This window comes from Culex pipiens, chromosome 1, assembly GCF_016801865.2.
Source record: "Culex pipiens pallens isolate TS chromosome 1, TS_CPP_V2, whole genome shotgun sequence".
Classification (NCBI taxonomy): Eukaryota; Metazoa; Arthropoda; class Insecta; order Diptera; family Culicidae; genus Culex; species Culex pipiens.
Window position 1 is genome coordinate 34423435 of NC_068937.1, and position 16614 is coordinate 34440048.

Below are 16614 nucleotides of genomic sequence, written 5' to 3' on the forward strand. Positions count from 1 at the left end.
TAATTCAAAAGTAAGTTACTTTTGTCATTACCATAATATTTTTTTGTGTGAACCCATTCTCACCATTACACTGCAACCTTATTCCATTTAAATACACCCCTGTTTCGCCACCAAACAAATTCTGACAGCACGCTTGCGTCAGCTGTCAACCTCGGCAAGAAAACAACAATGAAAACATCGCAAAGTTTTCCACAGTCGGTCGTCGTCGTCGCCTTTTCGCAGTCAGTCGATTTTTCTGCACGGTTCGGTTTGGTCGCGCTCGCCGATTCGACAGTCTTTTTTTCTGTTTCAGTTTTGACAAAACCCACAAAAGTGCACGCGCAGTGTTTAGAAACCATATTGCTGAAAACTATTACGGTGATAACCGACTAGCCGTCTCTAATCGCGTAATCGCAACTCCTGGCGCGTTTGAGGGTGGAGGAAAAAAGCAGGCGTGCGTGTGTGCCATCATTTACAGCAGATTACAACATCCTGCTTCTAGAGAGTGTTGTTTCGTTCTGTTTCGCGCAGCCTGCTTGGTTTAGTGGCCAGCACACCACTAAGTTTGCGTTGATTCTTAGTAAGGGAAAAGGAATTTTGCGAGCCGCGTAGATTCCGTGACCTTTAAGACCCAGAACCAGCCGAGAATTGCAGCAGTTCGAACTCCCGAACAAAGAGCAGAAGGCGAAAAAAAAACCTCACGCGACTCACCTCTTGCTGAATCAATAACACAGAGGAGGGACTTCCCCCCGCTCGGGGTGGAGGACGCGGTCCGCGGGAAGCAAAACAACAAAATATCGTACGATATCGCGCGGCGCCGCCGTTGCTGAGAGCGCGGCGAACCGTGGGTTCTGCTCTTTTTTGCGTCGCGCAACCGCTGGGGGACAAAGAGGCAAGAGACTCTGGTTCCACCTTCGCGCGCACCGGAATTCGGGAGATCACGCCACAGGATTTTTGCGTGGAATCGAGACTCGGGACATGGACACCGTCGAGACGGCCAACCACTTTGTGGCCTTTGGGGAAGGTAAGTCGGAGGTGAAGACCCTCTTTTTTTTACGATGGGAATCGTTGCATTAACCTGGTTTCAGATTAGTTGGTAATTAATTGTGTGTGTGTTGTATGCGATGCTAATTAGAAGTGGCAGACTAATTGGCCCTGTCCTCGTTGGAAGGCCTCGTGGGGTGAAACGTGGTCAGGTGTGTGTCTAGTGGAAGCTTGCTTGCTACCTTAATCTAAGATTAGATTAGATTTCCAGGAATCTATCTGTTTCCTTTCCCAAGAGGGAAATCAGTTGTTTGTGAACCTCCAAGATGTCTATAGTATGTTGCCTAAAATAAGAGACAAGACAATCATATGATTAGATTACATAAGAGATGAAAACACGCGATCCGATATCAACGAGTGGCCGGCGTTTCTAATTTTAAAACAACGCCACCGGACCGTGTCATGCGTGCGTGTGTCAAGAAATCTGTAAACGCTAATGAATACTGCAAAATCTTTAAATTTTACTGTTGTTTTCAGTAATGAAAACGCGGAGATTTCAATGCTTTGCTATATTATGATTAATCGATTAAATCTCGCTTACTTTTTCAAAAGGTCTTATGTACATAACGCATAACTTTTATGCTAATTTGAAAGGCCTTTCAATTATCCAACTAATGATGGAACTGGACCTCAACAAGTTGTATAAATTACAATTAAGTGATTTAGTGCTCATATTTTTTAATCGGGTTATCAGAACTTCAATGAAAAGGTCGAAAAGACAAATGATCGAAAGTTATAAAATTAAATAAGAAATAAATTTCGAATTCAAACACATTTTTGTCAGTTATTTAAAATGTATTCTCTTAGATTTCACAATCTTGGACTTTGACGTAGGTGCACTAGGGTGCCCAGAATATGGGACTTTTCCTCAAAACCTCGCTCCACAAGCTGAATATTGTTTTTTGGGCTTTTTTAGGACTCTGGGTAAAATATGAGCAAAATCGGTCAACATTTACCCATTGATACTCGAAGGTGAAGTTTGTATGGGAAAAATCGAAAAAATGTATGGAAAACCCAATTTTCTTACAGTTTGGTCTGCACGCTACGCTACTTCCATCCAAATATTCCCAAACGTGAGATTCTTATTGAAAATTGAATGCTCTACAACTTTGTACAACACACGAAAACCGTAAAACTCGATCCCGAAAAGTTATAAGCCAGGGGTGCTCAAAGTTTTTCGATGCCGGGCCAAATTTGAAACTCAAATTAGCTGGTGGGCCAAATGTACAGTATAGTTAATAAAAAAAATAATTTCGTTATTTTAATTTAAATGACTAAAAATTACATAAATAAGTTGAAGTTTATTAAAATTTCTGTTATATTTTGAATTTGTTTACTGCCGTTCTACGCATAATTGTCCCATGTTCAAAAAAGTGCAACTGTGTTTCTACGCATAATTGTCTCGTGGGTTCTTATTCGTCCTATGTGTCCCCAATCGCCCCAGTTAGTAGTTTATCACTTTTATTCATGATCCTCTTGCTATACAGTATATAAACAAGACTCAACGATTCGTATAACTAATGATTCCGTGAAAGAAAATACTTGGTGGGACAATTATGCGTAGAAATGTAACGATGGGACAAACAGACTTGGTGTTGTTTTTGATGAGTTTCCGAACAAAGTACTAGATTTTATGGGGTTTTCGAAAAGTATACGACAAACTAAACTTAAAAATGACAAAAGGTTAAAATCGTTAAAAAATGACATAGGACAATTATGCTTAGAACGGCAATTTACTATTTGAAAATAATACAAAACAAATAAATACAGTTTTAATCAGTTTTATTGTTTTAATAGTTCTGGTAAAAAATGGGAATAACTTGAATGTGCTTGTGTATTTATGGAAAAAGCATGTATAATATTGACAATGATGACAAAAAACCTGATAAAAATGTGTTAATCATTAAATTAAGTGTAGCAAATCGACGTCGTCGTGCTATCATGTCGCACCCGCCATTTTGACGTTCCGAGAAAAGCGCGTTTTAATGTTTGACCTTGAATAAACAAAAACGAAAGCACGCAATGTAAACAATAACAAACACGTTTTGTTTGGCTGACCATTCTGTGCATTGTCCCGAAGTTTGGTTGAAGTTGGTTGCTGGAGTCCCGAATTATAATTACAAATGTTTACGGTAGTCTAGCTTGTACGTGCGTCTAACGCATTCTGACCTGAAATCCCTTTGCCCTTTGTCGCACTTACATCAATTTTCAGGGAGTGACAAGATAGCACGACAGGATTGAAACTTCTTTTATATGTAGAGTGACAAAAAATTTCGGAGACCTTTTGGTTTTCATTGAATATCTCAGGATTGAAATCGAATTTTGGGGATCTGTGAAGTCAAAAGATGAGGCATTGTGAGCTGCACAAAATGGCGTTCTTAACTCAATTTGGCCCAAAATGCACGTACGACAAGTTAGCACGACGGCGACGAAATGAAAAATCGTTGCAAAATTACTGTCCAACTATTAGTCCTCTGCAAATATTTATAAAAGTTTTTGTGAGCGCAAAATAAAAGCAAAAAAAATATGTAAAAATTGAAATTATATGCCGGAATTTTAACAATTAACATTCAATATTAACGAAAAAAAATGTGCGGTGCATTGCGGAACATTTTGAGAGACAGCAGCCTCATTCCTTCGATTTCAACAATAATTTGTCTGCCTGAATCAGATCGTTATCCAACTTTTATGAGTTTGAATCCCAAGGTGGAAAAAAGGATTCTAAGTACAAAGTAAGTCAGATTTGAACGTTTCATAAATCATTTCCGGAAATGTTTGATGAATGTTTTCTTGAATTTCACTAAATATTTTCGCTCACATTGTAACTATAATATAATATTTGTATCGTTTAAAAAGGATGGATAAACCATTAGTTTTGGATCAACAAAAATAAAAAAATAGCATAAAAAAGTTTTGAATAAACATTTATTTAAAAAAATATAAATAAATCATTATACAAATGATCAAAGGGCCAATTTACATGATCATTCAAAATGGGTCCGCGGGCCACAAAAAATCACCTCGCGGGCCACGTTTGGCCCGCGGGCCATACTTTGGTCACCCCTGTATAAGCGATTTAAAAAAGTAATTTTTGCATGAAAAACATATTTTTCACCAACTTTAGGCTTGGGTATCAATGGGTTAATCTCAACCAATTTCGCTCGAAATTTGCACAGATGCTTAAAATAACCCAAAAAAACAATTTTTGCTTGTGGAGCAGGGGGTCATTTTTTCTGGGCACCCTAAGGTGCACACAAATCAAGAAAAGAAAATTTGAAAAATAAAAATAAAATAAAAGGCTGCAAAATGAAATATACGCCAGAAAATTATTAAATAGCGCAACGTCCTGTACACTGACAATTAAATAAAAAGTTAAGAGCCTAATTCGTCCACTTTAGTTTTTGATCGCGTTTTCGGTTTACACCTGAACAATCTTGAAATTATTTATGCTCGTTCCATCATTCCCTTGTCGATTTCGTGTCTTTGCCAAAGTTGTAGATACTGTAAATACCGATAAATATTTTTCTACTACAGGTTTTTGTGTGATCAATGTGGTAGATGATTATTTCAAGAAAATCTACTCTTTCCAGAAAAAAACAACTTCACAGAAGAAAAATTTCTCGATTTTTTAATTTGACTTTTTATTACTAAAAATAAAAATAAAAAACAGTCACAACGCTTGCTTAGAGCGTAACTTTATACCTTCCCGAAAATCGTCCAACGCCAAGCAAAACTTACTTGGAGATACCGTGGAGATTTTCCCTTATCCCCTTAAAAATGTGGAACATCAAATACTTCCTGTCTTCAAAATCTCTTTCCTTGTCCCTGGTGCGCGGTGGAGATGGGAGCTGCTGGCAATGGACGACTGTCATGGTGATGAGAATCTGGTTCAGGTGGAATTTGTTCTATTCCCAATTATTATAAACCGGAATACCCCATCGGAGATTTATACGTAGAAGTTGTGTTTTACCGGCCTGTATAAGATTTTTTATGAATCAAAATAGTTATTCTGTAAATGAAATTGGATCTTGAAAAATTTAAGTTTTTGACTTTTTGTACGGATTTTTAACTGACCTATAATCTCGATCGATCTTTAAAACCCGATTTAATCCCACCTGGGGTGAGAAAGAGCCTTTCTTACAAAAGAATATAACAATGGTAGAACTTCTTTCAATTAATAACATCGACTTTGTTTATTTATAACGTCAGCACAAAAGAAAGTCTTATGATGAAAGCAGAGTATTATGATGATATTATGAGTATTATGAATGATATGATTTCCAAAAGAAATAAAAAACGCAATTTTCACCAAAAGAATATTTTTAATCGTACAATATGTTTGTACGTTTGTAATCAAACAAGCGATTATGACAAACGCGATCATAGCAAGCTTCCCAACAACGCACACCGCGGTTTTGGTTTTCTAGTTTCGGTACGAGCCCTTTTGTGTGACTGTGTTGGTGTTTTGGTTCATCGTACCAGCGCACCAAGACAAGCAAAACCGAGGTACAAGTGAACCGCGTGTGCCGCACGGTGCATGGAAGCTAGCCATTCAGCTTCTACGAAAGTGACAGAGTCAGAGATAGCTATTTTTAACAACCGCACCACTACACACTACAGATTGTCGAGGGAGACAGATTGGCCGATGCAAAATAAATCGGCACTGGCAACGTATGTTTTGCGCTTGCAACACTGCCAGTTTTGCTGGGCGTAAAGGGCGGTTGGTGTCCAGCACGTTTGGTGTCCAGAAACATTGGCCAATCTGTTTGCCTTGACAATCTGTACTACACACTCAATCGCGAGAACCTTAGGAAGAAAGCCATTGGCGTCGCCAGCATTGAAAACTTTGAAAACGATATAAACGATGAAAAGCTTAGAAAGCTCCAATGAATCCAATGAACCCTGTTAAATAAACTTACGAAAATGAAGTCTACATTTAGGCGATTCGAGGAGCGCACGGGAATCAAATTGATTGTAGCCGGATGAATGTCCTATGTCACAAAGACTTTTGCATAAACATTGGACAGTTATGCAAAAACGGACAGGGCAAAAGAAACCGAAGAGCTACGATATCTTAAATATTGAAGGAAACATCGGTAGACAAGCTACTACAAAATGAGTATAAGTCGAGCCAGCAAATATATGCGCCAGCATTCTCGCGCCAGTATTCGAAGCTCAACTTGACAACTTGTCGACTTGGCGACGAAGCGTCAAGAATCGATGCAGTGTGATTTTTTGGCGATTTTTCCGATTAAAATTCATGCTGAATCGACATATTTACGAAGATGGAAATGACGTCCTGGCTTAAAGTAAAACCTATACCTTTCTTTAGTAAGAAAGGCAAAAAAATAGTTACAGCAGATTTAAAGACAATCCCATCGTCTTTACAGACTGAATACTAATATTAAACAGGACAAACATTGAACGAAAAGCTCCATAAGGATAAGGCGGGAACCGAACCCGCGGCCCCATAGCAACTTAGTGATCTACAGCCGAGCTGCTAACCACGGCGCCACGAGACCCTCATTTCTAGAGATAGTTCTTAAATTGAAAGTTTTTTGTATAGTTTGTAAATCCGATTTGATTGTTTTAATTGCCAAAAAATATTCTTATTTTAAATTACACAACCATATTCAGGCTTATTTTTAAGTGAAATAAATGGTCATAAAGCATCAAGGTCACCCGAAGTTCGCATAAAAAAATATGTCTTTAAAATTTAATAGCTTTTGACAATCAAAACGGATTTACTAGCTTTAAAAACGGTTTTAAAGTTTTAGAGCTTTCTCTACAAATCTGTTATAACAAATATGTTTTTTAGATCGATCCACCTATGAAGCCAATTCAGTTAAAAATCCGTTCAAAAAATCAAAAAAACTTAAATTTTAAGCGCAAACACAACTTTCTACGTTTAAATCTTAGATGGGCCATCTATCAACCCCGGGGACACTTATAAGGATGACCATCATAACGAAAAACTTTAGATATACTTGAATAGCACGTCCCGAGATGGGAAAGGGTGTTTCATCTTCAGGCATTTCTTTTCGCTTCGCGAAATTTTTTATTCGTATCCCATGTTCGTTATAAATGGGAAAACAAACATATTCGTTAAGAATATAATATACTTTCAAAATAATTTTTTCTTGTTTCAGTGATAAATTTTGTGAGTACTCTCATTCTGTCAAACATGAATTTTTTTTTTAAATGGTTTCATAACAGAGCAATTCTCTACGAAATTAGTCTTTTTTTAGAATTTTAATATTTGTATTTTTTAAGCCGGCTGAAACTTTTATGTTGCTTTTGGTATGCTTAAAGAAGCCATTTTGCATCATTGTTTCGTCCATATAAATTTACATACAAATTTGGCAGCTTTCATTCATACAAAAATGATATATGAAAATTGAATAATCTGTATCTTTTGAAGTCTTCGGAAAAGTTGTAGGTATGGATAAGTACTACACTGAAAAAAATGAAACACGGTAAAAAAAAATTGATGATTTTTAATTTAACTTTTTGTCACTAAAACTTAATTTGCAAACTAAACTATTTTTTATATGTTTTTGGAGACATCAAATGCCAACTTTTCAGAAATTTCCAGGTTGTGCAAAAAACCTTTGACCGTGTTATGAATTTTTTAATCAATACTGATACATCAATACATCAATCAATACACAACCTGGAAATTTCAGAAAGTTGGCATTTAATGTCCCCTAAAACGTATCAAAAAATAAAAATAGTGTTTTTTTGTAAATCAAGTTTTAGTGTCAAAAAGGTAAATTAAAAATCACCAATTTTTTTACCGTGTATCATTTTTTTCAGTGTAGTCCTACACTGCCGTTCTACGCATAATTGTCCCATGTCATTTTTTGACGTTTCTGACCTTTTATCATTTTTAAGTTTAGTTTGACGTATACTTTCAGAAAAACACATAAAATCTAGTACTTTGTTTGGAAACTCATCAAAAACAACACCAAGTCTGTTTGTCCCATCGTTGAACTTCCCAGAATATTTGTCCCACGAAGTATTTTCTATCACGAAATCATTACTTTTACGACGCATTGTACCTTGTTTACCTGTTGTATAGCAAGAGGATTACAAATAAGGGTGATAAAATTTTAACCGGGGTGATTAGGGACATATAGGGCGAATAGGGACCCACGGGACAATTATGCGTAGAAACACAGAAATCGTTTGAAAAATTTCAATCGCGTTTTTCTCAGTTGGCCTTTTTTAAACATGGGACAATTATGCGTAGAACGGCAGTACAACTTTGCCGAAAAAAAAAACAGATTTTTGAATTTTCATACATCAGTTTTGTAAGGACAGCTGCCAAATTTGTACGCATCAGTTTGTCAGATTTGAACTGATGTTACTTCAGCAGGGAAACGGCCAGCAGAGAATTTTTTTTTGAAATTTTTCATGGAAATCATGGAAATTCAAATATAATTGCCTATTAAATTGCAAAAATGATTCTTTTAAATATTTCATCACCGCAATTTTGGCCGTAGTAAAATTTTGCCAAGGCCTTCGGATAATCGAGTCTGGACTGTATTCATTTCACAGTATTTTTTAAATGTCAGAATTCAAAGCAAATTAGAAGAAGTTCAGTAAGAGAAATCTTGCTTCTTTAATATTTTGCAATATTTTAAATAATTTTATATAGAAACCCAAAATATGAACAAAAATCGATATTTAGACACTTTGGCTCAATTCTAAGGGCAGATTCAGCAGACAAAATTACATGGACAAACATATAGTTTGACAATTTTTGAATTTCGTTAGGGTGGTCCCATACAGTTTTCTTTTGAAAATTAGACATTTTCAAATGAAGATATCTCGAGTTTAAAGAAAAACACCCCTGAGATTTTTTCTGAGGGGTGTTTTTGTAGTGCTGAATTCCCTCTTTCGAATGCAACCTGGCGCTTGCAATTTGGCTTGCGCCTTTTCGAGATATTTATGTTTTAAAATTTGCATCTATTTGAGCTTAAAGTGGCTGTAACTTTTGACCCTTAAGTCCAAATTGACTTGTCAAAAATTAAAATGTTTGTTTTTAAGAGCTCTAACAGTGCCTCGAATATCACTTTTCTCTAAAACTTAGCCCTGAGTATTCCTGAAATGTTAAATTTGTAAAATTCCCCTAATAGTGAACCATCCTAATTTTCAACCAAACCAAAAATTGACCCATCTCATTTGTAACAACTCTTCTAAAGACACCAAAGCTCAAAAACTTCACAATTTTTCGGAAAATCCATTTTCCACTTAATTTTGCAAACTGTGCAATGGAGCTCCGGCGCACCATTTTGAAAAAAAGCCGAAAAATTAATCAAAAAAGTAAAAATTTCAAATTCAATGTGCAAGGACTCTTAAGAAGTGCCCAAATGACTCCTGAACATTTTTATTTCATCTTAAAAGCTTTCGTGTCGGCTGGCACAGCTTGTAAAAATAGTGTTTAAATATTTTCTCTAAAATACACGATTTCATTCATACAAAAATGATATATGAAAATTGAATAATCTGTATCTTTTGAAGTCTTCGGAAAAGTTGTAGGTATGGATAAGTACTACACTGAAAAAAATGAAACACAGTAAAAAAATTGATGATTTTTAATTTAACTTTTTGTCACTAAAACTTAATTTGCAAACTAAACTATTTTTTTATATGTTTTTGGAGACATCAAATGCCAACTTTTCAGAAATTTCCAGGTTGTGCAAAAAACCTTTGACCGTGTTATGATTTTTTTAATCAATACTGATACATCAATACATCAATCAATACACAACCTGGAAATTTCAGAAAAGTTGGCATTTAATGTCCCCTAAAACGTATCAAAAAATAAAAATAGTGTTTTTTTGTAAATCAAGTTTTAGTGTCAAAAAGGTAAATTAAAAATCACCAATTTTTTTACCGTGTATCATTTTTTTCAGTGTAGTCCTACACTGCCGTTCTACGCATAATTGTCCCATGTCATTTTTTGACGTTTCTGACCTTTTATCATTTTTAAGTTTAGTTTGTCGTATACTTTCAAAAAAACACATAAAATCTAGTACTTTGTTTGGAAACTCATCAAAAACAACACCAAGTCTGTTTGTCCCATCGTTGAACTTCCACGCATATTTGTCCCACGCATATTTGTTCTATCACGAAATCATTACTTTTACGTCGTATTGTACGTGTACCTTGTTTACCTGTTGAGTATTACATATAAGGGTGATAAAATTTTAACCGGGGTGATTAGAAACATATAGGGCGAATAGGGACCCACGGGACAATTATGCGTAGAAACACAGAAATCGATTGAAAAATTTCAATCGCGTTTTTCTCAGTTGCCCTTTTTTCAACATGGGACAATTATGCGTAGAACGGCAGTACAACTTTGCCGAAAAAAAAAAACAGATTTTTGAATTTTCATACATTAGTTTTGTATGGACAGCTGCCAAATTTGTACGCATCAGTTTGTCAGATTTGAACTGATGTTACTTCAGCAGGGAAACGGCCAGCAGATAATTTTTTTTTTTGAAATTTTTCATGGAAATCATGGAAATTCAAATATAATTGCCTATTAAATTGCAAAAATGATTCTTTTAAATATTTCATCACCGCAATTTTGGCCGTAGTAAAATTTTGCCAAGGCCTTCGGATAATCGAGTCTGGACTGTATTCATTTCACAGTATTTTTTTGTGATTTTTTGCATTTTTTTTTATAACATGAGCAGTTTTATGATAAATGTCAGAATTCAAAGCAAATTAGAAGAAGTTCAATAAGAGAAATCTTGCTTCTTTAATATTTTGCAATATTTTAAATAATTTTATATAGAAACCCAAAATATGAACAAAAATCGATATTTAGACACTTTGGCTCAATTCTAAGGGCAGATTCAGCAGACAAAATTACATGGACAAACATATAGTTTGACAATTTTTGAATTTCGTTAGGGTGGTCCCATACAGTTTTCTTTTGAAAATTAGGCATTTTCAAATGAAGATATCTCGAGTTTAAAGAAAAACACCCCTGAGATTTTTTCTGAGGGGTGTTTTTGTAGTGCTGAATTCCCTCTTTCGAATGCAACCTGGCGCTTGCAATTTGGCTTGCGCCTTTTCGAGATATTTATGTTTTAAAATTTGCATCTATTTGAGCTTAAAGTGGCTGTAACTTTTGACCCTTAAGTCCAAATTGACTTGTCAAAAATTAAAATGTTTGTTTTTAAGAGCTCTAACAGTGCCTCGAATATCACTTTTCTCTAAAACTTAGCCCTGAGTATTCCTGAAATGTTAAATTTGTAAAATTCCCCTAATAGTGAACCATCCTAATTTTCAACCAAACCAAAAATTGACCCATCTCATTTGTAACAACTCTTCTAAAGACACCAAAGCTCAAAAACTTCACAATTTTTCGGAAAATCCATTTTCCACTTAATTTTGCAAACTGTGCAATGGAGCTCCGGCGCACCATTTTGAAAAAAAGCCGAAAAATTAATCAAAAAAGTAAAAATTTCAAATTCAATGTGCAAGGACTCTTAAGAAGTGCCCAAATGACTCCTGAACATTTTTATTTCATCTTAAAAGCTTTCGTGTCGGCTGGCACAGCTTGTAAAAATAGTGTTTAAATATTTTCTCTAAAATACACGATTTCATTCATACAAAAATGATATATGAAAATTGAATAATCTGTATCTTTTGAAGTCTTCGGAAAAGTTGTAGGTATGGATAAGTACTACACTGAAAAAAATGAAACACAGTAAAAAAATTGATGATTTTTAATTTAACTTTTTGTCACTAAAACTTAATTTGCAAACTAAACTATTTTTTTATATGTTTTTGGAGACATCAAATGCCAACTTTTCAGAAATTTCCAGGTTGTGCAAAAAACCTTTGACCGTGTTATGATTTTTTTAATCAATACTGATACATCAATACATCAATCAATACACAACCTGGAAATTTCAGAAAAGTTGGCATTTAATGTCCCCTAAAACGTATCAAAAAATAAAAATAGTGTTTTTTTGTAAATCAAGTTTTAGTGTCAAAAAGGTAAATTAAAAATCACCAATTTTTTTACCGTGTATCATTTTTTTCAGTGTAGTCCTACACTGCCGTTCTACGCATAATTGTCCCATGTCATTTTTTGACGTTTCTGACCTTTTATCATTTTTAAGTTTAGTTTGACGTATACTTTCAGAAAAACACATAAAATCTAGTACTTTGTTTGGAAACTCATCAAAAACAACACCAAGTCTGTTTGTCCCATCGTTGAACTTCCACGCATATTTGTCCCACGAAGTATTTTCTATCACGAAATCATTACTTTTACGTCGTATTGTACGTGTACCTTGTTTACCTGTTGTATAGCAAGAGTATTACATATAAGGGTGATAAAATTTTAACCGGGGTGATTAGGGACATATAGGGCGAATAGGGACCCACGGGACAATTATGCGTAGAAACACAGAAATCGATTGAAAAATTTCAATCGCGTTTTTCTCAGTTGCCCTTTTTTCAACATGGGACAATTATGCGTAGAACGGCAGTACAACTTTGCCGAAAAAAAAAAACAGATTTTTGAATTTTCATACATTAGTTTTGTATGGACAGCTGCCAAATTTGTACGCATCAGTTTGTCAGATTTGAACTGATGTTACTTCAGCAGGGAAACGGCCAGCAGAGATTTTTTTTTTTGAAATTTATTATTAAATTGCAAAAATGATTCTTTTAAATATTTCATCACCGCAATTTTGGCCGTAGTAAAATTTTGCCAAGGCCTTCGGATAATCGAGTCTGGACTGTATTCATTTCACAGTATTTTTTTGTGATTTTTTGCATTTTTTTTTTTTTATAACATGAGCAGTTTAATGATAAATGTCAGAATTCAAAGCAAATTAGAAGAAGTTCAATAAAAGATAAATCTTGCTTCTTTAATATTTTGCAATATTTTAAATAATTTTATATAGAAACCCAAAATATGAACAAAAATCGATATTTAGACACTTTGGCTCAATTCTAAGGGCAGATTCAGCGGGCAAAATTACATGGACAAACATATAGTTTGACAATTTTTGAATTTCGTTAGGGTGGTCCCATACAGTTTTCTTTTGAAAATTAGACATTTTCAAATGAAGATATCTCGAGTTTAAAGAAAAACACCCCTGAGATTTTTTCTGAGGGGTGTTTTTGTAGTGCTGAATTCCCTCTTTCGAATGCAACCTGGCGCTTGCAATTTGGCTTGCGCCTTTTCGAGATATTTATGTTTTAAAATTTGCATCTTTTTGAGCTTAAAGTGGCTGTAACTTTTGACCCTTAAGTCCAAATTGACTTGTCAAAAATTAAAATGTTTGTTTTTAAGAGCTCTAACAGTGCCTCGAATATCACTTTTCTCTAAAACTTAGCCCTGAGTATTCCTGAAATGTTAAATTTTTAAAATCCCCCTAAAAGTGAACCATCCTAATTTTCAACCAAACCAAAAATTGACCCATCTCATTTGTAACAACTCTTCTAAAGACACCAAAGCTCAAAAACTTCACAATTTTTCGGAAAATCCATTTTCCACTTAATTTTGCAAACTGTGCAATGGAGCTCCGGCGCACCATTTTGAAAAAAAGCCGAAAAATTAATCAAAAAAGTAAAAATTTCAAATTCAATGTGCAAGGACTCTTAAGAAGTGCCCAAATGACTCCTGAACATTTTTATTTCATCTTAAAAGCTTTCGTGTCGGCTGGCACAGCTTGTAAAAATAGTGTTTAAATATTTTCTCTAAAATACTCGATTTTTTCTTACGTTTTGGCCTGTAAAAAAACTCGTACTACATCAATATAGTTGAAATTTGGTCAGAAGTTAGTTTATATTGTGGTTTGGTTGAGCGTTTGAGCAGAATGCATTACTATGAATTTGGATTTAGGGGAAATAAACCCATTTTAAGCCTAATAAGCGGTCTTGTTTGAATGATGTTGGATAATCTGGAGTGTTCCTTGAAATTCAGTAAAACCAAGTACACCAACGAGTAGAGCAACTTTTTGTGAACATTTCTGTTTATTTTCACTTTTATTAAAAGTTATGCTATTTCTTTTACAAGCATTTTAAAAAAATATTTCAAAAACGCATTCTAATCAGTCGTGTGCATTGGGCCACGCCCATTTTTCTATTTTCAGCTTAGTTCTTTTTTTCTTCCAACGTTCGTTTGGGTCTGCTTCGTGCTGCCAAAATTGATGAAATTTTAAGCGAACACTCACGAAAAGTAGCATTTATAGAGAAAATTTCCTGGCATCACTGGCTCACTCCAACAGGCGCTGCTGGTGGTGTTGGTGGCCACCCTTTGTTCTTTATTTGCCTTCGCTTCTCGCTCGGTTTTCTTCAGTCTTCGATTGGAATGGGTCGTCAAAATTCAAACGTCAAAAGACTTGGCGCGTTTGTTTTTTTATGGCGCTTGCTAATTATTTACATGTTTCGGGATTATTTTTCAAGTGAGTGACTAAGTAATGGTCAAAAGAACATGTTGCCGGTAGTTGGAAGCAATTTCATATCTTAAGCGCTTTGAAATCGTTAGCGCAAGTGAAAAGATATTGATGGCGACTTTCGTTAAGCAGTTAACCTCTGATCTTGCGTGTGGATGTGTGTGCCACCAAAATGATGAGAAATGGTCTCGCAAAATAGAAATTATTATCAAAAGTGCATTAAATTTGATCTTTTTGGCCAGTAAGTGGCATACATTTGCGTGCTTACTCGAGGCGGTGCTGTTGCTGGTAAGTTTACAGCCTAAATAGTATTTTTGGAGCTTTAATCGAGCATCAAACTCTCCATATGACGAAGATAGGTGTTTGATTAGAAAGGGTATATTTCCTCTATTTCTCTGTGATAGAGGCTTAAAACGGCAAAAGTCCACTCAAACCGTGTCGATTGTGACATAAAGCCACAACACTTCCAGCATGATACACGCTGACACGAACCAGTCAGGTATGAACGTGCGAGAGAGAGATAGAGAGAGAGAGAGGCAGAAGAGCTTTGTTTAGCAGCACCACATGACATGTTGTGTTTTACACCCCGTGCTGTATGATTTGGCTTTGGTGGTGTGTTTGTTGTTGATAGTACCGTTCACTGATTTAGAACTTTGGACTGCGTAATATGAAGCTTAACTTTGGTAAATAAGTTTTTAAAAGAGACACTTGGGATACGACGTTTGTCGATTTCTATTAAATATTCAAATGTACTACTGACCTTGGTCATCATTTTGTTATCTTTGCCGCAACTTTATTTTTATCACCCTGTCGCATCCATAATTAAGGTCATCGCCGTGACACGTGCTTTACTGTCCCCATTTATTGATAGGACATTAGTAAGATTGCTTCATGGGTAAATATCCAGAAGGAAAATGTGATCTCAACTGTTTTGAAAATGTTAGCAGGCAACTTCTCATTTTCGTCAAAAAGTTTTTTTTGTTTATGAGAAAAAGCGCAAAAAACTTACAGCTAAATTCAGTCCTTCTAATTAGGTTTTACGCCGACTCGATTTTTAGGTTAGAAATTTGACAGCTTGGCTGCACTGTTTACATTTTTTTTTCACGTGTGTCTCAATGAAAATGTGTTTGCGTGTGCGCTCGTGACGTCACGCAGTAAAACCTAATAGCTTGGCTGGCAGGTTGACAGTTGAAAGATATTCATAATCAGTATAACTCGAAACCGTACTCCTTAAATATCTCTTACTATCAAAGGTAAGACACCAGTCATGTCGATAGCATGATTCAAAAACCGGTTTATTTAGCAAAGCAAACCCCTCGAACCACGAAGGAAGCGCAAAACGCGGGCACGAACATGACCTTGAAAGCCGTATCGGTTTCCGGTCAGACAAGAATGGCAAACCTCGCGTGGTGTGCCAAAACCGGGACACGAAGAACCCGGGGGAAGCCTTTGCACTTTCACTTTGGGGTAGGTTCGTAGCCGGCAGCTTGTTTTTGCAAGGCAAGTTTTATGCGCGCTCAATGCCATGCAGAAGCAGAAGTGCGTTGAGAGACTGTGACTGTTGCGACGTTGCGGTCATTGACCGTTGGAATATTGGTCTCGTCGGCTAGTCTCTTGCCAGGTGTCGTTAAACCGCCGAGGTGTCGACGCAATCGTCGCTTTAATAGCCATACTCTCTGAGAGTGTCGTTTATTTTTGCCCAGCAATCGAAAGTAAGCTTTCTTCCATTAATTCTATTTTTACAAAACATATACTGCCGTTCTACGCATAATTGTCCCATGTCAGTTTTGGACGATTTTGACTTTATGGCATTTTTAAGTTTAGTTTGACGTGTACTTTAAGAAAAACACATACAATTTGGTACTTTGTTCGGAAACTCATTAAAAACAACACCAAGTCTGTTTGTCCCATCGTTAAACTTCTACGCATAATTGTCCCACCAAGTATTTTCTTACACAGAATCATTAGTTTTAATAAGCATTATGTCTTGTTTACCTGTTGTATAGCAAGAGAATCACAAATAAGGGTGATAAACTGCTAACTGGGGCGATTAGGGACACATAATGTGGATAGGAATCCACGGGACAATTATGCGTAGAAACACAGAAATCGGTCGAAAAATTTCAATCGCGTTTTTCTCAGTTGCACTTTT

At 35.7% G+C, this 16614-nt stretch overlaps 1 protein-coding gene across 1 annotated transcript in view; it reads left to right on the forward strand.

The window, feature by feature from the left end:
- Positions 1 to 230: 230 nt before the first annotated feature.
- Positions 231 to 16614, forward strand: part of LOC120418118 (transmembrane protein 41 homolog) — a 34558-nt gene continuing 18174 nt past the window's right edge. Inside the window, exon 1 of the mRNA XM_039580393.2 lies at positions 231 to 1003. Within this exon, the coding sequence (XP_039436327.1) occupies positions 958 to 1003 (46 nt within the window). The 5' untranslated portion in view covers positions 231 to 957. The remainder of the gene's footprint in view (positions 1004 to 16614) is intronic.